General features: G+C 54.0%; 1 protein-coding gene across 3 annotated transcripts; it reads left to right on the top strand.

Moving 5' to 3' along the window:
• The first annotated feature begins 272 nt into the window (after positions 1 to 272).
• Positions 273 to 18,283, top strand: MRPL21 (mitochondrial ribosomal protein L21). 3 transcript variants are annotated; one of them, XM_014940714.1, is made up of 7 exons: positions 273 to 296; positions 1,957 to 2,017; positions 6,267 to 6,352; positions 9,293 to 9,456; positions 11,745 to 11,797; positions 17,057 to 17,160; positions 18,039 to 18,280. In XM_014940714.1, exons 4-7 carry the CDS (start codon positions 9,316 to 9,318, stop codon positions 18,101 to 18,103), a joined length of 363 nt encoding a protein of 120 aa, XP_014796200.1. In that variant the 5' UTR covers positions 273 to 296; positions 1,957 to 2,017; positions 6,267 to 6,352; positions 9,293 to 9,315; the 3' UTR covers positions 18,104 to 18,280. The 3 variants fall into 3 exon arrangements, with proteins under 3 accessions (XP_014796200.1, XP_014796199.1, XP_014796198.1); XM_014940713.1 differs by lacking the exon at positions 11,745 to 11,797 and adding an exon at positions 11,525 to 11,577 and having other exon boundaries at positions 18,039 to 18,118; XM_014940712.1 differs by lacking the exons at positions 273 to 296; positions 1,957 to 2,017; positions 6,267 to 6,352; positions 9,293 to 9,456 and adding an exon at positions 10,955 to 11,086 and having other exon boundaries at positions 18,039 to 18,283.
• Positions 18,284 to 24,470: the final 6,187 nt, after the last annotated feature.

Here is a 24,470-nt window from a genome sequence, read left to right as displayed (position 1 = left end):
GTCTCCCATAGGTCCTGCAGGCCCTATATGGGTGACAGAGGGTTTCCATAGGTCCCGCAGGCCCTACATGGGTGACAGAGGGTTTCCGTAGGTCCCGGGGAGGGTCCATCAGGTCTCCCATAGGTGCCCGCAGGCCCTACAGGGTGAGTCCGGCAGCGTGTCCCATAGAGACCGCAGGCCCCGCCGGGCCCGGAGCGCCGGGGCCGCTGTGGGTGCCAGCAGCTGTCCCGGGACAAGCCCGCGGGGAGTGCCGCCCCCGGCGGTACCTGCTCTCGGGGCCCGGCGGGGGGCGACAGGTGAGACGGGACGGGCCGGGACATTCCGCTCTGCTCCGGCCGGGGAAGGGGAGGGAGGGAAGGAAGGAAGGAGGCGGCGGAGACCCTGCCCCGCCGCCGGCAGTTTGAACGGCCCGTCCCGTCCCCTCAGCGGGTACAGCGAGGCCCCGCGGCCTCCCCGAGCAGGCGTCGGTGGATGAGCCCCGGAGCTGCCCCCGAGGGGAAGGGCTGGGAGAGGGGCACAAGAGGAGCGACTCAGGTCGTTACCAGCGCGACCCCCGGAGCAGCCAGGAGGCCCTCGGGGGCAGACCCACGGTAACAAAGGGAGAATCAGCTCCACGGGCCGTTTGCGGCCTGGTGTGACCCTTCCAGCCAAACCCAGGGCTAGGGGGTGTAGGGGCTCCATCAGCCTCCCTCCCCGGGCTGGGGGGCCCTGCCTTCACAGCTGGGGTGGGTTTCTGTGCCAGGTGAGCCTGGCCTCGGGGGGCTGCAGCCTCAGCAAGGGGGTGGGTACCTGCGTTTGGCTTTAAGAGGTCATTCCAGTCCCTTGTGTCGGTCATGTTTTGGCTGGTGGCTTAGAAAGGTAATGTTCCTGCAAAGAAGCTGTGTGTAGTCTGTCTTTTAATTTAGCAAATTGCTCCAGAAAGTGTACTGTTGTCCCTCAGATAACGTAAGGGTAAATCCCCAAGCGTATGTTTTTAGACCTTCATCTCTATCCACTAATTAACAGTGTGTGCAAGCCCAGCTCCTTTCCCAAAAATGCTGAAGCTACACTCAAAGGGTAATGTAAGTTGTAGTAAAGCCACTCATTCTTTGGAGATTCCTGTGTTGGAATGGTGCCACAGCCTCGCTGGTTTGGTGAACGTGAGCTGGTGTATGTGTAGCTCTGAAAAGCATCAATAGGTTTTTCTCATCCCCACGTTCCATTGTTCCATGTTTGGCTCCGTGGCTCCTCTCCTCCTCTGGCCTGGAAGGAAAAGGCATGTCTGGGACAGTGATAACCCAGACACGGGAGTGTCAGAACCAAATCTGCCGAATCTTCCCATTCCCTGAGTTGCACTGCCCTTGCTGTGTCTGCTTGGGAGCTCCGGGGCCATGAGTTGCTGGTGCCTTGTCTTCCTGCTCTCTTTTCAGAGTGGAGACTTTGTACGGCTTACTGGAAATCACTGAGAATCTCCTGGTGAATGTGTAGTAGCTCCCGTCCCCTCTTTAGAGGGCCCAGAGTGCTGGAAGGGATCCTTCTAGTGCCATCAGTGCTCAGAATTAGAGTGCACCACAGCATCCTTCACGTTGCCCCTTCCTCCCCTCTGCCTTTCAGCCACCTTGTTTTCCAAGAAATACAGGATGCTCCCAGTGTGTCCATATTAAATCGTTGCCTCTGGCTGGAGGTGTCACTTGCAATAAGTGTGTTTGCAGAGGGAGGCCGTCCCGCCGCTCTCTTGCAGCGCTGCACACAACGCCTGGGTCCTTCCTCTTACCCTGTGTCTTCTTTTGCTTCCCCCTCTATCTTTGCCTGTGGTGATAAAGCTGAACACAGCTTTCACAGGCAGAAGAATGGTACCAGGAAGGTGACCAGCGCTGTGGCTCTCAGCGTTACAGTAATTAATGTTGCCTCACCGGGGACTAAAAGCCCAGCAGTAGCTGCTTACTTTTAATTCTTTTTCCCTCTCTCCCCCTTTAGCCTTCTTCCTTTCATCTGTGGTTCGGCACCAGAGTTCCCAGAGCACATCTCTGCAACAAGGGTAATGTCAAATGGCTTTCTGCTTTGATTTTTCCCCCTCAAAATGCTGACCTTCCCTGGGGGGGGCTGGGGAGGGCAGCTTGTTTTCCCTTTGGAAAGGAGACTTGTCTGACCCCTTTGTTGCTTCCCAATGAGTTTTGGGCCCTCTGCCTACCTTCAGTCCCCTTTGCCAGCAGGGTGTTCCATTGATTTGTGTAATTAAGCAGCTGAGTCTCCTCTGGTTAGGTCCTCCTCTGAGAAAAGGGCCACAGGATGGGCTCAGCCCATAGTAGACAGCAGAGAAGCCACTCAAGTCAGGACATAGAAACTCCTCAACTGCAGAAGGGGCTTCAGCTGCCACTCACCTTTGTTGCTCCTGTGGCAAAGTTCTTCTGCCTGGAGCCTCTGATACCTGGTAAATACTGAACTTGCACAGCATTATTCATAAAATATGAATACGAGCCAGCAGTGTGCCCAGGTAGCCAAGAAGGCCAACAGCATCCTGGCCTGTGTCAGGACCAGTGTGACCAGCAGGACTGGGGCAGTGACCATCCCCCTGTACTGGGCACTGCTGAGGCCCCACCTCGAGGGCTGTGTCCAGTTTTGGGCCCCTCACTCCAAGAAAGACCTTGAGGTGCTGGAGCGGGTCCAGAGAAGGGCAAAGGAGCTGGTGAGGGGTCTGGAGCACAAGTCTGTGAGGAGCGGCTGAGGGAGCTGGGGGTGTTCAGCCTGGAGAAAAGGAGGCTGAGGGGAGACCTTCTGGCTCTCTCCAACTCCCTGAAAGGAGGGTGTAGCCAGGGGGGGTCGGTCCCTTCTCCCAAGGAACAGGTGATGAAACAAGAAGAAATGGCCTCGAGTTGCCCCAGGGGAGGTTTAGGATGGAGATTGGAAATGATTTCTTCATGGAAAGGGTGGTGAAGCCTTGGCAGAGGCTGCCCAGGGCAGTGGTGGAGTCTCCATCCCTGGAGGGATTTCAAAGCTGGGCAGACGTGGTGCTGAGGGCCATGGGTCAGTGGTGGCTTTGTCAGGTTAACGGTTGGACTCACCGACCTTGGAGGTCTTTTCCAACCTAAACGTTTCTATGAAATGTGTTTAACAGCCCAAGCAGGGGACACTGAGGCAGGAAACTTCAGGCTTCACTTGGTTCTGCCCTTTGGGAGCTGCTGGTGGGTGCCTGTGCTTGGCTTGCTCTGCCGGATCTCCCGCGGGGGCAGCGCTGGGGGCTCTGCTGCTGCTCCCCCTCACCAGGAGGGACCCTGCGAAACAGAGCCCTCCTGCCAGCGGCATCTGGGAAAAACAGCAGGATTTGCTCCTTCCCTCTGTGCTGGGGCAGAGGGGTGGCCTCTTCCCGCTGCTCCTCGAGCGTGTGGGAACACCGTTGGGATCTCTGCCCCCGGGACACAGCGCCCGATGTTGTCACTGAACCCCCCAGCAGACCCACGGAGCCGTGGGGCTCGTGGTTACGGACCTGCTCGCGGTGGCCTTGGGTTTGTGTTAGAGGAAAGGCCTCTGGGAGGCATCACTGGCCATTGCAGAGTGAACTGATCAAACAGAACTGCTGTGGCGTTAATTTTACTGCCTTTCGCTGGCAGCGAATGCCCTTCCCTGAACGCTGTAGGCAGTTTACACATCCTGTGGTGTTTATAGAGAGCGTGGATCCCAGCGCGCAGGGAATCCTGAGCTTCCCAGTCCTGATGGAGACGGGATTTACTGAGCAGCACCTTTCTCTCCCCATTTCAGAAACTGGATACCTTCCTGGTCATCTCCTCGAGATCCAGGGTGAATCTCCCACCTCTTTGAGTCTCAGATTGTCTTTGTGGTATCATAGATTCCTGCTTAATAAGGAACTGTAATCCAGTGCCTTTTGGTCATGTGTCTGTCTCTGGGTGAAGGCATTTGGCACCTCTGGGGATAACCCCCCAACGCGGCAGGACGGGCTTTTCCCTCTTTCCCTGCTCCCTGACGTGTTTACAGCAGCTCTGATGGAAGCTCTGCGTGTGCAAAGTGCTGTCCCTGTTAGAGTCCTGCTTCTCTCACCAGTTCCTTGGGAACAAATCAATAGTTTGTGTAACTGGCTCTTAGGCAGAGATGTAAACAGCTGCCTCTGGGCCTTCTCCTTCTTGCTCCTCAGCCCAGAGATCTTGAAAAACAGCTAATTATAAGCAAGTGCCGTTTGCGTTTTTTCTGCTCAGAGTCACGCTGTGAGTTTTGCACAGTGTTTCGTTTGTGAATTAACCCCCCGTGGCACGTTGGAGCAGAGGTAATTGTTGTTCAGCTCTGATGCTGTGGGGGGGTGTCAGTGATTTGGTGCTGCTGCACCCCTGTCAGAAGGGCCCCCACCACGCAGAGCTCGGGAAGGAGCTCGGTTTTGACCAGAGGATCCCTCCCAGTGATGAACTTGAGAAAAGCAGAAAGAACCTACCACATCAGCTACAGTCCCCACCATGTGGAGCTCGAGGCACTCGGGAAAGAGCTCGGTTTTGACCAGAGGATCCCTCCCAGTGATGAACTTGAGCAGAAAGAACCTACCACAACAGCTACTGAGAATGTTGCTGGCTGCAGTGCCCCTGGTGCTTTTCAGCCTTTGTTGTGTATGCACCCCAGAGGCTGTTTGCCTTCAGGCCCCCAGTGTGTTCCCTGAGCTGAAGGTGTCAGTGTACCATATTCACTAGGAAGAGCAACATCTGCATATGGAAAATAGAGCGGGCTCTGGGTAAGATGTCCCTGCATGGAATTTGTCCTTCAGGTGCTGATGCAGTTTGAGCTGCAGTTGTTCTGTGACTGTATCAGCACCGAGTGATCCTGAAGGGACGTGTCTGTGATGCTGAGGAGCCCCCAGGCTGGTCACCAGGAAGGGTTTTGGGGACTGATGCAACATTTTGCAACGGGGAGGCTCTTGTCTCAGTGCTGCTGTGGCAGAGGGTTTGAAGAGAGATGTTATTAAAGTGATTCTCTATCACAGCAGTGGAAGCTACCCTTCCCAGAAGATTTAATTTAAATAGGGATTTAATTTGCTCCTTTTGGTGAAATATCTTGGTGCTCAGAGTCATCACGAGGGACGATGCTCGTGCTTGGCTGGGTGGAGGTGGGACGGTGTGCGCTCCTGCTCCCTTCTGTGCTCATCCTGAACCCAGAAGGGCACGGCTCTGAGAAGTCCTGTCCGATGCCCCAACTAGTCCCTCTCCACTCTGGGGTTGTCACTTGTAGACAGACTCAGGAACGGCACGGAAGAGGCTTTTGGGCTGAACGTTTGTGGTATTACAGGCTGAATTGCACCGGGGGTGGGAGAAGCCGTTATTATTGCCATTCAGGGATGCAGCTGGAAGTGACAAAAGAAGAGCAGGCTCATAACTCTCCTGTAAAGAACCCAGCTGTGGTCGTAAGGCCCTCTCTAAACTGTCTATTTAACAGAGAAGAGCTTCAAAACATAGAGGAAAAAAGGATGCCTGTGAGTCATTCGTGTGTAACGCTGGAGGCTGGTTTAGGAAGGCTCATTAGCCCTTTTTCCCCGTCGCAGGCACGTCTCCTCCTCCCGGATGCTCCCCGCTATCCCGGAACTGCAGGGCTTTGTGCTCGGGCTGAAGTGGGCTGAGGAGCGTTACCGTGTTCAGCCTCTCAGCTGGGCTGGAGGTAACTTGTGTCTCAACCTGGAAAAACTTGACAAGAGCGTTTTATCTAAAGCTCAAGTGTGAGCAAGGCTTCAGGCAGCTCTGTTTCCACTGGAGCTGGTGACAAAATTCCAGTCTGCAGGAACAAGCAGGTGGGAAGTGACCGGTGGTTGCTGAGCGTGGTCACCACTGGCACATCCAGCTGCAGGACTCCACATCAGGAAGGAGTGATCACCCAGCCTGGGTGAATTACCAGGCAGTTTTCCATCTGCTTCTTTCCACACTCATCCTTTGTTTCAAACTATTTCAAATAATATTCTGAGGTGGAAAGTAAAAAGAACTAAAGAAGAAATAACTATCTGTTTCCCATACTGGATTTTATGATAGGATGGGAGTAAAGCAAACAAAGCACTGAGGCATTTACCCCTTTTTCTTAAAGCTTGCTGCAATTCACGATGGACCTAGATGATGTCACGACACGTGGGCTTTGGGCTGACCCCGCATACTGACAGTCATGAAGTCTCCTGTACAACCTCTGCTCCCCCAATGGAAAACCACTTTCTGCCCCATCTCCAGCTGCTTTTACCTTTTTTCTCTCCTCATGTTTTACATCTCTTGACAGTATCTGTTTGCTACAAGTGAATCTCATCTTATCATTCACAGACTTGTTGCCAAAACATCTCTGACTTCCCCGCCATGGCCTGAAGTGAAACTTCCAGATCCAGTAGAAGAAGCGAAGCATCATGCAGGTGAAGCCTCACACTCCACCAGTATTGCCACTGGTGGCCTGATTGAGTATATACAAGTATCTTCAATGATTGGAGCTAATTATTGATCTTTGCATTTTTGTTTCCTTCCTGGTGCATGTTGGTGTCCCTGCACTTGTGCTCCAGCTGCTGCTGTTGAAGGTTTGGGCAGAATGTGGGGGTCTCTTTAGTTTATGGCAGCAGGACAGACCCTCAGAGGAACCTTACCTGATGTGACGTGTTGCTTTCTAAAGCATGAAACAAGCCTTTTGGACAGGAGAAAACAATTATTTTTCTTCTAATGGGTAAATCAACAAGCTAACGCCAGCAGGAGCAGTTGGCTGGTGGGCACGTCAGGGGGCTGGTGTATTTTAGTGCACGAAAGAGAAGAGTGGAGCCAGCATTAGCAGTTGGCTGGTGGGCACACGACAGAGCTGCAGAGGTGTGACATGAGGCCCTGAGCAGCTGGGAAGCGACATAACATGGGTGAACATGTCCTTGTCCCCACATCTAGTCGGGCTGTTGAACGCAGCCAGCGCTGCTCCTGGAAGGAGCACGTGGGGCATCCAGCCTCGCCAGCGGGTTAGCAGCCATCCTCCCTGCTTGGCTGGGCTACAACAGGGCAATTGTCCCCTCGTACCTGGCCACAGGTCCCCTGGGAGGTGGGGATGTGACAGTTGGGTACAGAGAAGGCTCCTGTTGCCCAGGGGGGCTGTTGTCACCCAGAGAGGGCTGGGGCTGGGAGCAGGGGAGCCCACTCGGGTAGGGGATGTTTCTCAGAACGGGGCAGTAACGAGCCCCAGCGGGTGGGTTTCCTGCACAGGGCTGTGCTGGTGGCAATTAGCAGTTGTGTACTGCAGGCAATGAGCTCCCTGGGTGTTCAGAGGCAGCCTCTCTGTCTCCTTGCCTTAGCCCCTGGGACACCCGGGAAGGGCACCCGACTCCTCTGCTTTGGTGGAGGAGGCCCAGGAAGGAAAGGAGAGTTGTTGTACGAGGAGAGAGGGAGAGGAGGAGAGCTGAGCGTGCCCACCCTTTGGCAGACAGTCTGCTGTCATCTGGCTGAAGTGTTAGTAACGGTGTGGGATGTGCTTTGGAGAGAGCTTCCTACTCCAGGTCTCCTCTCTGGCTGCTTTTCATCCTGCTCTTTTATCTTCTCCGTGCTCCTGGGACTGCTGAGGTGACAGATGAGTGTTCTGTCCCCAAGCGTGATGTGACCCAGTGCTGAACTGCAAACTGCTGGGCATGCTGTGCCCAAGCCCTCTGAGAACAGGGGCCCATGTCGCATGGGATCCTCAGGGCCGCTGTGATTTCCGTGCCTTATAACCTCCTGCTGTTAATGAGCTTGCATCGTTATCTCCCGGCTGGGCTTATCCAAAGCAAACAGCAGCGAGAACATTTGAATCCTGCCTTCTGTTCTCCTGCTGGCGATGGAAACAGCCCCGGATATTTTAGGAAGGGTCTCTCCACATGGTGCTGAGATACAAGCCGTGCTGGCAATAAAATGGGAACGTCATTGATGTTTTCTGTCCCTAGAGATGTTTGGAAGAGTTATCACCAACTTCAGAGCCCAAGGACGGTGCAGAAAATGCACCTTTTTTGGGTACAAAAAGATGAGAAAGCTTTGTGGGTAGAAAGTTGAAATTTGACAAGGAAATAGCCCTCGTTAGAGCATGACTCTACACGTTTTTTGCTAAGAGAAAGTAGTAGGCCAGCATTTTGGAACTTTGGTTTTGGACTGCTGACCACAGGACTGCTGACACACCTGGAGCAGCGCTTCGGAGCTGGGAGGACTTTATTGTGCCCGTTGTGCAGTTGAGGGCAGAGCAAAGAGAAGGGGCTTGTATTTTTTCTCTGGACGTTTGTATCAGTGAAAAGAATTCACAGTGGATTTTTCTTCTGGGACAGCAGTTCCGGCAGCACAGAAGCTAAACTCTTCCTCGTGGTGGGAACTGCAGCAACCACTGCCTTGCAGACCATTTCTGTTCTTACCTCTGCCTTGAGGAGTTTGCATCTGCTGGGCTGGAGCTTGGGCACTGTCAGAGCGTTCCTGTAAGGGCTGGGTTTGCTTTGACTGGCTGCTGGATTCCTGGCGGTCCCCAATGGCTGGTGTTTTGTTTACATTCCAAGAAAAAAATGATTCAGCCACTTTTAAGGACAGTGAAAAAAAAAATCTATTTTTCCAGTTATAGAAAAGTTGCTCTTTTTCTGAACAGCTCGAGAGGGCGGGAAGCTACTCTTTGGCGGAGGAATGGCACTCGTTAAGCAATACCTTTCCATGTTCCCATCGGAATTGGGTTTGGCCTCACTGCAGAGGAGGCTGATGACAGAAAGCTGGGATGGGTCCTGTGTAGGATCTCCCTCGTCCTTGGGGTCTGCACTGCTGCTGGCCCCTGTATGCGGGTCTGTCCATGTGGGGAGAGATTCTCTGGAGAAGAGGGAGGGAAAGGTCTCTCTTGTCTCTGCCACGGGCAGGAGTTCTCAGGGCAGGCTTCGTTAGGAGCCCCTTTTCCTGTGCACGGTGCCAGACTCCTCCTGGTGCTCTGCCCGCCTTACCCAGAGCCCTGGACCTTCTGCATAGCACTTGGGAATTGAGGGGAGCTGCCCTCCAAATGTGGACAAGTGCTCTTTTCTGGAGTGCTTTATATCTGAACACAGTGCATTTTAGGGTGCCTAAGAAACAGGCTGAGAAGCCAGGTCTTAAATTAGCTACCCTTGGTGCTTATTTACCTGTGGGTTTGCCAGCAACTAAAATACAAGTAGGTCATTGAGTTTACAAAAGGGTCGCTCACACACCGTAGGAAACAACATTGCTGTTGGTCTCTGCTTAAAGCTTCCCAGGAGATGAGAGCTGTGGTGGGAGAGCAGAGTGGCTGGGTTGCTTTTGAGCAGCCCTTCCCACCACGCTGGGCTTTCCCCCCTGACCCCTTCCCTGTTTCCCCGCAGAGGTGGTGCGGAAGGTGAACGCCATGATCGCAGCGGGGCAGTACGGGAGGCTCTTCGCCGTGGTCCACTTTGCCAGCAAGCAGTGGAAAGTAACCAGTGAAGACTTGATCATGATGGACAACGTGCTGGAGGCTGAATGCGGAGACCGGATCCGGATGGAAAAGGTGACGTGCTGTGATTCCACTGCGCTGTGTTGCACGGAGCAAATTCCCTGCCAACAGTCCTTGGGGCAAAACCCATCACCCGTTGATAAAACAAGTCCCAGAGAGCTCCTGTTGGATCTCCCGGTCCCACTCCAGCTACGGGCTTTGCCTGAGCTTCGTGCCAGTTTCAGCTACTCTGCTAGTGGTAATGTTGTTGTGATTTCTGTGAAACAGGCTTGGGATGAGTCGTGCCAGACTCTGTTAGGAGACAGATCTTTGTTGTACTAACTTCATCCAAAACCCGAAACTTGCAGTTGTTGTTTCTAGAGCCAGCAGCTAAAGGCTGTGTTTGCCTCGAGCCTCCAACACCCAAAATACTTGCAGTGCTCCCAGAGGGACTGTCATCGCTCCGTGCTTCGCGAGATCCTTATCGCGCTGAGCGCTTGGGCGGAGGGAGAGGGGTGGTGTGTGCTGGGGAGAGCTGCCAAGATGCTGTTCAGTATCTTTATCTTTCGCCCGGGGTAACGAGCAGGAACTTGTAGAGGCTCATTAATCTAAACCTTAAATGAAAGATGATGAAGTGGGATGCTCTTGGCTTCGTGTTGGCTGTTAGAGCCAAGCAAGCGGCAGAGAGCCGGATGGTTTTCCTACTCATCTTTCACTTTGAAGCCCAGTTTTGAGCCAGCTTTTTCGGGACGGCTTTAGCCATGTCCTGCATCCCCAGATCCAACAGAGCAGTGATTTCGTGGAGCATCAGCCAGGAACACAGAGGTCTAGGTGGGAGTGAAGAAGGTGAAACACTTGCCTGACCACCCTAACCTTTGGGGATTTTACTGGCAAGTATCAAAAACAAACGCCAGAACATCCCACGACTGTTTATGTGTTGCTTTTAACCTCTGCCCCACAGTTAGTGTGGGGAAGGAGGCAGTTGGTGGGAAATGCTGCCTCTTCTTCCCACCTCCTCAGTTATCCTGCCTGCTCCTTTAGATCTTTAGCCAGGCGGGTGCTGAGGTGCCCTGAAACAAAAGGGCTGGTCCCTGGGGTGGTGAATCCCCTCAGTGTTCATTTCTTTATTGCCCACCTTGAGGCCTCAGGGAGGAGAATGAGGGAAGTAGTTGTGGTTTTTTTTTTTTACTGGGATACTTGGTGGGAAATGCTGCCTCTTCTTCCCACCTCCTCAGTTATCCTGCCTGCTCCTTTAGATCTTTAGCCAGGCGGGTGCTGAGGTGCCCTGAAACAAAAGGGCTGGTCCCTGGGGTGGTGAATCCCCTCAGTGTTCGTTTCTTTATTGCCCACCTTGAGGCCTCGGGGAGGAGAATGAGGGAAGTACTTGTTGTTTTTTTTTACTGGGATATGTAGCAATTGCTATAAAAATGCAATGATTCTAGGAGCTGCCATTCCTCCAGCTCCCACACAAGGCATATTCTCCTGCCCTGTGTTGCCTGCCATATCCTCACAGCTGGTGCTGAGCCAGAGCAGAGCGGTTCAGCGTGTTCTGATCAGCAGGAGATACTGGTGGAGCGTGTTTGAGGGGATGAGCTGTCCTGGGGATGAGCTGTGCTGGGAGACTCTGTCTGGTGAACCCGTTTCTCACTTGTCAGCTGCCTTTCCCCACCATCCTTCTCTAGGAACAGGGTCGGGTTTGAAACATGTAAAGGCCTATTTTTAAGCAGTTTGACTCCTTTATAAAAATGCAATGATTCTAGGAGCTGCCATTCATCCAGCTCCCACACAAGGCATACTCTCCTCCTGCCCTGTGTTGCCTGCCATATCCTCACAGCTGGTGCTGAGCCAGAGCAGAGCGGTTCAGCGTGTTCTGATCAGCGGGAGATACTGGTGGAGCGTGTTTGAGGGGATGAGCTGTCCTGGGGATGAGCTGTGCTGGGAGACTCTGTCTGGTGAACCCGTTTCTCACTTGTCAGCTGCCTTTCTCCACCATCCTGCTCTAGGAACAGGGTCAGGTTTGAAACATGTAAAGGCCTATTTTTAAGCAGTTTGACTCCTTTATGGCGACTGTAGAATTTGGAAGATGCTCTTAGTGTTTCTGCTGGGACGATGAACCAGTGATATGTCTGATTTATTTTCACAGGTTTTGCTGGTTGGTGCCGATGACTTCACGCTTATTGGGAGGCCACTCCTGGGGTAAGAAGTCTCATATAAGAATTATCTTCAAGGTGATTTTGAAACATGTAAAGGCCTATTTTTAAGCAGCTTGACTCCTTTATGGCGACTGTAGAATTTGGAAGATGCTCTTTGCGTTTCTGCTGGGGCGATGAACCAGTGATATGTGACTGATTTATTTTCCACAGGTTTTGCTGGTTGGTGCCGATGACTTCACGCTTATTGGGAGGCCACTCCTGGGGTAAGAAGTCTCATATAAGAATTATCTTCGAGGTGATTCTTGTGCTTAATTGCAGCTTCAGGGCTCCTGCAGTCCCTGAAACTGAAGAGAAACATGAATTTCTCAGCCCTAGCATTTTCCCCAGCCCTGTGGCTTTTGAAGGAATCACCAATAAGCCAGTCCCATCAGCTGCTGCTGACCAACCATGGCCACGGTGCCAGAACAGGGCAGCACTTCCCATTTCTGAGGTTGCTGAAGGGTATTCACTTCTCAGGCTGGATATTAGGAAAAATTTTTTCACTGAAAGGGTTATCAGGCATTGGAATGGGCTGCCCAGGGAGGTAGTTGAGGCACCATCCCTGGAGGTGTTCAAAAGATGGGTTGATGAAGTGCTGGCAGGTATGCTTTAGTGATGATGCTCCTTGTTTGTTGTGTGGGTGTCTATTTTTGTCAGTTAGGTTGACGGTTGGACAAGATGATCTTTAAGGTCCCTTCCAACCTAGAAGATTCTGTGATTCTGTTGGGTTGGATATTTGAGAAACATGAATTTCTCAGCCCTAGCATTTTGCCCAGCCCTGTGGCTTTTGAAAGAATCACCAATAAGCCAGTCCCATCAGGTGCTGCTGACTGACCATGGCCACGGTGCCAGGACAGGGCAGCACTTCCCACTTCTGAGGTCGCTGAAGGATATTCACTTCTGTTGGGTTGGATCTTTTTCTCATAAGCTTTGTACAAACTAGGAGTAAATCCTGCCATTCAACATCTTTACTCCCTTACCCTAATTCCGGTGATAGTCATCTTAGAATAACCCAGAAATCCTTGCCCATCCCTTAATTTGACTTGGGTTTTTTGACCCATTTCCTTCTACCCTTGTCTTAACCCAGCAGGCCTTATTCTTCATTTTAGAGTTCGTAATTTTCCCTTCCTCCTAGTCACGTAGTCCAGCAATTGCAGAGCTGAGGAGAAGGAGTTTCCCCCCTTGGCACTCCCTCCATCCCAGAGCTATAGGACTTGCTACACACACTGTCAGGACACCTGGTTCTTCCTTTTCTTGACCCAAAGGATGCGGTGCGTGGCCCGGGTGTTACTGCTCAGCTCTTAGCACCAGCCAGGAGCAGAGTCAGGAGCTAGTGTTCTCCCCAGGACAAGAGGTTTTAGTGGTAAAAGGCAGGGCAAGGTGGGCTGGAGGTGCTGGGGGGTTGGTCGCAGCATCAACCACACGTTCACGTCTGGGCTTGAACCATGGCTACTTTGGGAGAGGATGGTCAGATGAGGAGAGACTCGTGCATCTGAGAATGACTTCTTGGTGGCTTCTAGGTTCAGGTTAGAAATACTCCATGGTTTCAGATGGGTTTCACTTCTGAGTGTTCTCTGTGGCCCCGGGGGCTGTTGGTGTTCAGGAGTTACTGTCACATGCTCCGCGGTTGATAACACGGTCAGTTGTGCTGGTGGTGACTGCCCCGGGCTCCCCGTGTTAGGTGGGGTTGTGAGAGCTGCCAGTCCTTTGAGCAGCACTGCAGATCCATCTGGAGCAGGCCATATGGCCAGGTACCATGCTTGGGGAAGGTTTTAGGAAGGGGAATCTTGTAATTGGGACTACAAATGTCACCTGGAAGAAACTCAAATTGGAGCCTGAGTTCTGCAGGTGGGGATGTGCCACATCAGGCAGTTTAGGAGCACCATCCTTCACCTGGCTCTCTTAACTGGTGACCCTGGGAGGGTTCTTTGGAGCTCCCAGTTTGTGTGCTGGCCTGGGCACGTGGCCCAAGAGCCAGGAGCTCCGGGGCAGGAGGAGAAACAGCCGTTTCATTCCTGCAGGTGCTGAGTGTCTGGAAAGCGGTGGCAGTTGCTTGCAGCAAACCCCACCTCTGCCAGCGTTAGCCTGAACCCCAGTAACTCTGGCAGAGGAGGGTGGGGAAGAGGAGGAGGCTGCCCAGGCAGGATGAAGGGCTGGTGAGGAGGTGCCGTTCCTCCCTCTGAGACGGAGGAACCCCCCGAGCCCCAGCGCCCCGACATGGGCCGAGGAGGGGGGAGCAGAGCACGGCGTGTCGCAGCAGCGTGCACTGCAGCTCTCCCATCGTCCCGGTCCTGCCCAAACCACAGACATCTTGGAGGGGAGATAAGAGCCTGGATGTGAACAAAGGCGGTTTTGTTTTTCTGTTGTTTTAAAAATAAACACGTGAGTGAATGCCTGCCCCGGCGTCTGCATAAGTTCATTGCAGCTGCGTTCCCCATTGGAGCCGGGAGGCGGGCAGGAGCCTGTCCTGTTTTGGACAGATGGCTGTGTTTTAACTTTCTGTAGCAGTCCGATACCTCCCAAGATGACACTTCTCTGAAGCCTTAAAAAAACAACAGCGCAACAAAACATCTCTGCGTGGCAGAGGCTATTCTGGGAACCCCGAGCTGGCTTCTGCTCTGGAATCTGCTGGGGTTTGTGTTTGCTCAGGGAGCTCGCTGCCTGCTCGGCTGGCAGAGGGGATCGGGCCGTCTGCGTGGGGCTTTGTTCAGCCCTATAATGCAGGAATTGTTGTGCCCCGTTAGAGCTGCGGCTGGAAGTGAGCGTAACCTCGGGCAGGTTGGCATCTCAGGGCATTGGCTGTTTGAGACCTGAGTGAAGGGAAGTGAATGGTGCCTCTGTGAGAAAGTTCAGCTGATTTCTAGACCAAGTACAGCTGAGGGGAGTTCTTTCCTCTGGATGAACCCTGCTCTTTCTCCTGCTGCCTGCCCGTTTGTGCAGCGGCTTCAGTGGGAGTGACAAAGGACCTGTTCTTTTCCCTGGCAGCCAGGCTGGGATTTGGGTACCTTCTGCAGGGAGCGAGGCAGCTTCTCAGCTAAGTTATTACCTCCAAGAGTTACGATCCTTTGGGGCTGTGGATTGCCTGGAGCTTTTTCACTGCCTAATGACAATAGCTTTCAGCCCAGCGTAAATCTATGAGATCGCAGTGTGGATTTTTCTTGCCTCCTGCAAAACTCTGATAGATGTGCTCTGTCACGGGACGTTTTGCTGCGGAGAGCCACTCTGGGAAATGTGTGACCCCCTTCTTATTTTTATGGACATTCCAGTCATACCTGAAACATTCCATAAAGATGTTGGGTTGTTTTGTTTTTTTTTTTTCCTGGGCTGTATTTTGCTGAGAACTTTTCTGTTCATAAGCTCTTCACCAGTAAGGTGGTTCCTGCTGTTCTTCAGCCCTTCAGCCAACAGGTCCTGGTGCTCTGTCCAAGAGGAAGACTCACCAGGGCCATGAACATTGACTTGCAGAGTCATGTACTCAACGATGTCTCAACAATACCCTTAAAGATTTGCCTGGAATCACGTCAGCACCGATGAGCAGTGATGGGGACACTTACCTACAGGTCTGTGTCAGTGTTTCTCCCTCTGGCTGGGTATCACCCCCAGCCTCGGGCAGCCACTGTGGCCCGGTGGGGAGAGCAGGATGAGGGACAGCTGGGCTGAGCTACGGCCAACCCTGGCTCTCCCCAGAGCAATGTGGGGGTTTCAGTGCCCGGGTCACTCTCTGCCCTGGCTGCTTCCCAGTTTTCCCACGTGATCATCATTACTGAGCTGCTGAGGTGCCTCCGTCCCAGCCTGTGGGCACTCAGGGGGGGCTGCGTGTCCCCTTGGCCTCCAGCAGCAGGAGTCAGACCCAGAAGGGGTCTCTCCCTAATGAGAGGGGTCACACACGGCCAGCCCCCGGAGTGCAGCTCGGTTTTGGGGATCTTCTCCAGCGCTGTGAGGTTTGCTGTGTGTTCCCGTGTGCTGCTGGGTCTGTCGTGGGGCTCTGGGGATGCCGGGGTCACTGGTCTCTTAAAAGCTGGGTTACCTTATGTCTGTTTTCTCCTGGGCCAGTGGCTAAATGCAGATGTATCCGTGTTCTCCTCCGGCTGCCCTTCCCGCCTCCCTCAGGATTCGGTCTCTGAGCTGTATGACACCCCAGAGAGCCATGAGGAGAGAGACAGTGAACGTCTCCAAGCCTTTGGCCTCCTGGTGACCCTGCTGGAGCAGTTGGGCTGGATGGGCTGCCCCCCTCCAGCGCAGACACAGTCGTTTGTCAGGAAAATGTTCTTTAAATGTCTTCCGGCGGCGAAGTGAGCATGCTAATGAGTTCTTAATGGTATTCTGCATTGATGCTGCATGGAAGAGTGTCTCTTCCTCCTCCATCGTGGCTGCTGATTAAAACCACGCTTTCCAAAGCTTCGCTCTGGCTCTTGTCTGGAGGCGCTTCTCGTCCCCGGGAGGAGGTGTGCAGACAGGGAACCCATCCTCCAGCACGGACTTCCCACCGCCTGGTTTTCCAGCTCTGGTGTTTTTCAGATATTTTTCAGAAATCCCAGCACTCTCCTTCTAACTTCAGCGGGACGTCTCTGGGAGCTGTGCGGAGTCCCTGGGTGGGCAGGAGGGGTGTGTGTCTGTGAGGTGATGTGAGGGGACGAAGCCATCTGTGATTGAACTCACCTGCAAAGGGAGCACGGGCCATATTCTCCACCCTCGGGGAGGAAGGATGTTTACTTGCTGAGAGTTTCCCTGTGTAGAAATGAGATCTAGAAATGACTGGAGTCTTTGAGTGGTCTCACTGCTCAGCCCGAGCTCCCCCAGCTGCGTGTGGGGAGCAGAACATGAAATCCTCTGTTCTCTGCCAGTTTGGGGTAAACAAGCAGGACGGAGAGTGGGCGGCAGGAGGGGGGTGAGTGGGAGGAGGAGGGACGTGCTGCAGCAGCCGGGTACCTGTGCCTTCTGCTAGAAACAGGGCCAAAGCTCTCACCAAGCCTCTGCCAGGACTTATTCAGTGAGAAGATGTTCTTCCAGCTCTCTGTGGTGCTTTAGGAGGAGGAAGGAGGTCTGTGCTGCCCAGCACAGCACTGGAGAAGGGGCCGAGGGGGGTTTAGCCTGTGCCATCAGGACAGATACGATCACATAGACCGTGTGAACACACCAGGGGAATTCATCTTACTGTGATCCAACAAGTTCCTGCAGGTTCCTCTGCTGCTGTTTCCATAGCTGTTCCTGATCTTATCCCTCCCATGGCAGAGAGGTCCCACCTTGCAGACTCCTGTCACCTGCCCGACACACCTATGGCACCTTGAGGCTTTTGGGTCCCCACCACAAAGCCACCGACCTGACAGGTTTCCCTCCTGCCCCGGGGACTTTGTAGTTGCTGTGGGTCTGGGCTCTGTGAGGCAGGATGTGCTCCTGGTGTCCCTTCCCCCCAGGAGCCTGCTCACACATAGGAGGAGAATGTAAATAATTAAAAAGTGATACTTCTAACATTTATTTTTAAGGAAAGAACTTGTCCGCGTGGAGGCTACTGTGATCGAAAAGACGGAGTCGTGGCCAAAAATCAACATGCGCTTTTGGAAGAGGCACAACTATCAGAGGAAGAAGAGTAAGATGAAAAGACCCCGGGGGGACATGTTGTGATGGAGGGGCAGCGCCTGGGGAAGGAGCCTCATTCACCATGTCCCCAGGGTCCCTGGTGGCACAGCTCCTTCCCAGCCCTGTGTGCAGAGGGAGGAGGACTCTGGCTGAGGGAGGGGAGCCATGGGAGGAGGGGGAAGGGTTTGACACTGACAGAGGGGAGATGGAGCTGAAATGTGGGGAAGAACTTGTTTGGTGTGAGGGTGGTGAGAGCCTGGCCCAGGTTGCCCCGAGAAGCTGTGGCTGCCCCATCCCTGGAGGGGTTCAAGGGCAGGTTGGAGGGGGCTTGGAGCAACCTGGTGTGGTGGGAGGTGTCCCTGCCCAGGGCAGGGGGTGGCACTGGGGGGGCTTTAAGGTCCCTTCCCACCCAAACCAGTCTGTGATTCTATGTCCAGCGCCCTTCATCTCACACCCTTGCAAAAGATCTTGCTGAAAATAATATCCTGGGCAGAAAAGCAACCTTGTGCCCTTTCCAAAGCCATAAATCTTGGCAATGGAATCACAGATGTGCCTTAACGGTGTCCCAGGGTGGGCTTTGGGATTATAAAGTGACCCCTCTTCTCAGACGTGACCGAGACGGAGAATTGGGACCTCTTATTTTATGGAATGGGTGTTAAAACCTTACCCAGCTGGACATAGTCCCACGGGAGCTCTGCCTGGACCTCCTGTTGGTGTCACAGCGATGGTCTGTCACTGTCCTGGCAGTGTGACAGCATCTCCAGAGCCCCAGGAGCCCTCACGCCGTGGCAGAGTCAGGCTGAGGGAGCTCAGCCAGCGGGAAAGGTACGCAACAGGTTTTGTGCTGTCATCTCAGCTTTTTTTTCTCCTCTTTTCATTCTTTTTCAGTCATCGTGCACCCACAGACTGTCCTCAGGATAAACACCATAGAAATCTTCCCCTCTTTGTCATGACGGATGGCTGGGCTGTTGCGTGGCGTTGGGTTTATTATTGCTTTAGGCAATTATGGAAATAAAACCGCCTCCTCAGTGGAAAGTTCTGGACTTCTCGCTGTTGTTGGAAATGGAAATCTATATGTAATTTCTTTTTAAAAAAAAAAAACAAAATGAAATATTTTTTTTCTTAAACTATTATTTCAGTCTGGATGGTGTTTATTCGTCAGGAGTTTTGAACAACCCAGGACCCAGGGGTGGTCGTCAGGCTGTTCCACCCCCCCAGCTCTGCCTTTGCCGGCACCTCTCTGTGCTGTGGGGATCCAGGCTCTCAGCTGCGTCTTCAAAATACCTTGGGCTTTGCTGGTTGTGGAAGCAAAGGGCCATGTGCCTGCCTGGCCCCAGAGGGGAGGCTCCGAGCTGGAAGGCACAACCCATGAGTATAATTAGTCAATTTAATCAGCCTGTTGTTAGTTATTGGTGTCCGTGAGTCACTGTGAGCAGAGCCAGGCCTTTTGGGGGGCTGATTTCTGTTTGGAACCACTCGTAGCTCTCCACAGACGTGGCTGTGAGTAGGTGGGGTGGATTTAAGGGTGCTGAGTGTAATTTTACCCCTGCCCCTTCTCCTGCTGCTCTGTGTGTGGAGTTCCCGGCGTTGTCTGTTTTCGGGGAGTGCCCTGGGGTACAGCGTGGCCACAGCAAACGTGGGGCTGGAGGGGGCAGTAAGACAAGTGACTGTGGGATCCCCAAATCATGTGAAGTGGTGAAAATCCTGCCTAAAGCTTAGCAGTGGGTGATGGAGCAGAGAAACCACCCTCCTACAGGTGAGCCAGAGGGTCTATCGCATGGCAATAAACGGTGTGTGTTAACGCCATCCCGGTAACAGGTACCTGTGGCTCAGGAGCGACCTCGTGGCTGTTTCACAGACTTGGTGTTGACCTGCTGAGTGTATTTTCATGTCTAGATCTCGGTATTTTCCCTCTGCTTTGCCCGAGTCGAGCAGAGCCGCTTGCTGAGCAGCGTGTGGATGAGTGGATGGAGCAGGGCTATTTGCCCCGGGCTGCCCGTGGTCCTGGGGCAGTCGTAACGTCGGGTAATTTCCTGGAGCCTGCGGCAGCTCTGGGATTCCCTGCGGCTCCCATGGGAAGTGCTGTGGGGCTGGTCAGCAGCTCACTTCTCCAGGGAATACAGCTGATTCAGGAGGAAGGCATGTGGGTGTCCTCACACCCCCACCCCGGGACTCCTTCCCAGGACCGAGGTTGCCGCAGCCCTGGGCTGAAGGAAGCGCTGAGTTTGAACATAACTGAAGGAAATTCTGGGTCTCATCCCATCTTCTAAATCTCACAGGTCTGTATAAACCTTCAGGAGGTGGCTGTAGGGGCCAGAAAGGGCAGCTTGGTGGCTTGGGCTGCGTTTCATCTCACCTGGCTTCAGGCGGAGAAAGGTCCAGGGTGCTTGGGTTAAGGCAGCTCTGCAGTCGCTGGGGAGGTGGTCACCTCAGGGGGGGCTCATCTCAGCCCCTGTAGGGTCCTCTGGCCCCTGGGAGATGCTGGTCTGTCTCTGCTGACTGCACGGGGGAGGTTGGGCTCCCAGAATTTAACCAGGGGATGGTAATTTGAAGGCAGGGACCTTCCTGCGGCCAGCCCTGACCCTTGCATCCTTGGTCCCAAGCCCTTGTGTGTGGAAGGCGGTGGAGGGACCTCTCCTCCCAAAATCAGCTCCACTGACAAGCATCAGGTCTTGGCTGCAAGAAGATGAAGAATTTCCTGTCCTTCCCAGTTGTGGAGAGATGCCTGAACAGAGCAGGGGGACTTCCAGGCTCAGGAATGTGGAAGGAAGAGTGTTGGTTCGGAAGGAAAATGGAATGTCTTCAGTGAATCTCTAAACCGGGTGTGTGTGTGTGTGTGTCCTGCCCTTTGGGAAGTGTCATTCTCATCCACAGGAGATGCTGTGTGAGATTCGGGTGGCTCCACAGCCTTTGCAGGGAGGAACATGCAGGAAGGTAAGATTGAGCCTCCTGGGTTTTGTTTTGAAAACTATAATACAAAATTAGAGCAGAATATTCAGGTGTTGCAGGGAGGAACATGCAGGAAGGTAAGATCGAGCCAATACCAGGAACTCCTGGGGTTTGTTTTGAAAACTTTATGATACAAAATTAGAGCAAAATATTCAGGTGGGTTTTTTGTTTTGTTGGGTTTTTTTTAAATGATGCAACCAGACTAAGGCAAAAGGGGATTATTTCTCCAGGGGAGTTTGGAGAAGCAGCCCCTTGCCATTCCGAGCGGAAGCAGAAGTGCCCAGTTGCTCTCTGTAGCACAGTCACACGGCTCCATTTGGCTTCTTGTGCCGGGGGGTGGTGGGCCGTGCTCCTCTGATGGGCTGATGCACATTGTTTGCCACTTGCCACGCTGACTGACAGGGTTTAAGAGCAGAAATTTCTCAACAAAGCAGGGTTTTTAATTTTTTTTCCTTTCCCTAAGCACTGATTCGCAGTGGGCATTTATCTGCTGGGACAAACCATCCTGTGGGACGCTGCGTGGGCCCAGGCTGGGATCTGGGGGATGCTCTGCCCGAGGTGTCCGTGTGGGTTGGACGAGAACCAGACCTGAGCTCTCCCCATCCAGCGCCTCCAACGCAGCACAGGGGTGTGTTGCCCCCCCAGACTCCCTGGGGGCTGCTGGGCTCTGTGTCAGTGTGGGTTCTGTGCCCGGGGGGGCTGGGGAGCCCGGAGCCGGATCCCAGCACCCGCTGCCCCCAGAGCTGCTGCCTCTTCTGGCTTCTCTCTCCAGCTTTCGAGGAATGTCGGTCGGACTCCGCTTCCTTCCCTGGGCCCTGCAGACACTGACGTTTTTCCATAACAAGGGAGCCTTGTTTCCTGCCGGCCGGAGCTGCCGGGAGCTTTGTTGGGAAGGAGCTGCCAGGAGGTATCACTGCAGCTCTGCCAGCCCCGCTTTGCCCTCCTGGCCCCCCATTCCGAGGCTGTGGGTTTGGGATTCCCGGCTCTGCTGCTCCCTAGATCCCAGACAGATTGCCCAGTCCCTCCAGTTCTCCCAGTTCCCCCTTCCCACTGGCTCCCCGGAGCAGCGAAGGGGTTTAGCCAAGCCCCAGTTAACACGAGCTGCTTCCCGGGGGATCAGTGAGCTGCTGGCCCGGCTGGGCATCTCCCTGCCCCCTCCGAGGAGCAATGGACCACGGCACCTTCCATTAGGGCAGTTATTTTTATCCTCCCCCACAGACACCGACGCTTCCAAGGCTTGGTTTGGAGCGAGGTTTCAATCATTAAAAGGCCAACGCTGCTCTTCTAAACCTGCAATGAGGGGCGGTGGTCAGGGCTGCTCAGATGTGAAGTCAGCAGCTTTGGGGGGCTTGGATCTGGGTTTCTCATCCTGGGTTTGGGTCTCTCATCCCGGCAACAATGAGACCGTTGTCATGATTGAAGGGGAAAGTGTCTGTGCTGGTCATCCTGCAGGACAGCTTTCTGCTGCCCACCTCTGGAGCTGGGCAGGTTTTAAATTCCCTGTGTGATGGGGTTTCTCTCCCTTCCCCTGGCGAGTTGCTCCCTGTTCTAAAATCAGCTTCACAAGCGAAGCTGTTTCCAGCAGCGCAAAGGCTCCCCATGGGGAGGATCCATTACTGGGGCAGCCTTAAGGGAGTGTGATGGACCCACGTTGGTGTCCTCACCATCAGCTTCTGCGGCACAAAAACCTGCCTGGACCTCTCTCTTTGGGACCCGAGGGGCAGCAAAGGGGTTCAGCCACTGGGTCCTGGTGTCTGGATGTGCTGAACGTTCATGGGTTCCACAGTGTCACGGCCGTGGGCGTTTGTCCTGTCGAGGGGGGAAGGCAGCTTGAGAAGCTCTGAGGACATGTCCCTCGGGGTGGGAGGGGAACGCTGTTAATGTGCCCCTTCGCCGTGGGTTTTATCCCCTGCCAGCTTTGAACCCGGACCTGGAGCCAGATTTGTTTTCTCAGCGTGACGTGGACACGTTTGGGCTGTGTGTCCAAATCTTCAGCGGTGAGAAAGCAGCAGGAGAGAGAAGGTGACACCAGGAAAGGGCGCTGGTTTGATGGCCCTTGCTCTAGGGGCTTCCTTGTCTCTTGTGACCTGAAAAACAGCCCCTTCACGGAGAAGAGAAAGGGGACGCCTCATCCCGATCCAGGGGGACACAAGCCCTTACGGAGGAGCCGGAGAGCGGCCGAGCCTGGTGTGAGCAGCCCTGGGCATCGGGGCTTTTCAGCTCTTTTCTCTCCCTGTTCACAGACCGTGGAGAAGCCAGAGGGCTCCGTGTCCCCGCTCCCTGTCCCGGCCTTCCCGGGGCTCCGGCAAAGTCGGGGTTTGATCCCGGTAGGAACGGAGCAGGTCCCCGGAGGCCCCAGGGAGGGAGAGGCCCCTGAAGCCTGAGAGCACTTTTTTAATTGCACACCAGCTTTGCTATGGCAACCGAAAATCTGCGTCTTGACGGGCTGCAGGGAGGGTCCTGGAGAGCGCCCCGTCCCAGGCAGCTCTCTCGGGGCGCTGGGGGCCCAGCCTGTCGCACACGGGGGCGTCTCAGTGGGAGCAGTGTTTGTACAGTCGTTAGTGAGCAGCAATTAAATGCGATACGTGAGCTAGGAGGGTGGGGATGGAGCCCGTGGGGCGGATGCTGAGGAGAGGAGCTGAGCGTGGTGGGACCAAGGCTTTGAAATAACCTCGGTGCAAGAGGGAGTGTGGGCTTCAGGGTCGGCTTGAAATGGAGGTGGTTCCTGCATAGATCTCCTACCGTCCCCCACCCTCCCATCACCTCACCGAGAGACAAGGGACCGGCTTTGGTTGTATCTTCCTTTTCTAAATAGAAACAAATACGCCACTTTCTTGCAGAAGCAGCAAAGTTCAATTTCTTGGGGAGCTTTCAGAGTCGCTGATGATCCGGCCGGGGTTTGGTTTGGACAAAACCCCTTGGTGTGGGGCTGCCCTGATCCGAGGCCATGGCCCCAGGGGATTTGGATCTTTGTCAGCTTTAGGACAAGGTTTTATTTCTGCTGGATTTCTGTTGGCAGGGACATGACTCGTGGGTGCCTTTGGCCTCTTTCCCGGTGCAGACTCCACTTCTTCAAAAAGCAGCAAGTATGGAAGAGCCCAACCACAGAGATTTCAGCAGAAAACAATATCCACCCACCTCCTCTCACCTGTCTCCTCTGCGGGGGCTCTGCTGGGCTGGAGGTGGCTTCCCCAGCGATGGCAGGAGATGTCGTGGTGTTTCCCATGTCCTCCAGCTGGAAGGTCCCCAGCAGAGGTGGTGGCAGCGGCGCTGAATGCATGTGTGGGAGAAGACACACGTGGGTTCCCAGCAGGGAAGGAGAGCTGTGCCCGAGGTGAGCAGGCGTTTCTCTGGGTGTCCCCGATGTGCACCCAGGAACACACACCCCCCAGCTCCAGGGCACAAGCCGACCTTCTCCTAAAGAAGTCACGGATGTAATTTCCTGCCTGGTCTCTGGAGCAGCTGGTGTTGGACGGGAGGGGGGCAGGGGTCCCATCCAGCCTGGGCGTGGGAGGTGGCTTTGGAGGGGGCAGGGCTGTTCTCAGAGCGTGGGGTTCAGCTCCTCGTCCCAGCGGGGGGGTCTGCAGCAGAGCGTGGGCATCCAGGGATCCCCGAGGCCAGGTCTTCACCAGGCTGAGGGGAGCGTGACACTGTGAATTCCAGCACCCTCAGGTCTGTGGACGTGGATCGTGGATGAAAGAGAAACAAGTTTACAGAAGTTCTGGTCTAGGTCAATCCAACCCTATCTCTGATTTTGAGATAAGAGAAACAACACAGCTTTTGGAGGGAGAGGAGGTTGGATGAAGCTGGCCAGAGGTCTTTGGGCACTGGAACAGGTTGCCCAGAGAAGCTGTGGCTGCCCCATCCCTGGAGGGGTTCAAGGCCAGGCTGGAGGGGGCTTGGAGCAACCTGGTCTGGTGGGAGGTGTCCCTGCCCAGGGCAGGGGGGTGGAACTCAATGATCTTTAAGGTTTCTTCCAACTCTGACCATTCTATGATTCTATTCTATGATTCTATGATTCCTTCAAAGCCCTGCTGTGGGCTGTCTGAGCACAGCATCACTCTGTGCTTGGCTGAGTTCAAACACTTGCCACCAAAAAGAGCTTTAGGTGGCCTCTGCTGAATGCTTGTAGGGCCATGTAGAATTTCCTTGGGGGTAGATCTTGTGTCTTTTTCCTGGGTGTTGGAAGAATATAACGAGATGGCATCATTTCCTCTGCTGTTGCTGAAGTCTCTCAGCAGAACAGCCCTGTGAAGGGAAGGCTGGGGTTTTTTTGGGATGCTGAATGGAAACTGGAAACGACTGTGGACTGTGAGGGACGTGCATCCCTCTCCCTCCCCAGGGTAGGGACGGGCCACCGTGGTGCGGCCG

The sequence above is a fragment of the Calidris pugnax genome, unplaced genomic scaffold, assembly GCF_001431845.1.
Source record: "Calidris pugnax isolate Ruff unplaced genomic scaffold, ASM143184v1 scaffold98, whole genome shotgun sequence".
Classification (NCBI taxonomy): domain Eukaryota; kingdom Metazoa; phylum Chordata; class Aves; order Charadriiformes; family Scolopacidae; genus Calidris; species Calidris pugnax.
Note: the sequence above shows the minus strand (reverse complement) of the source record. Positions and strands in the feature narration are given on the sequence as shown.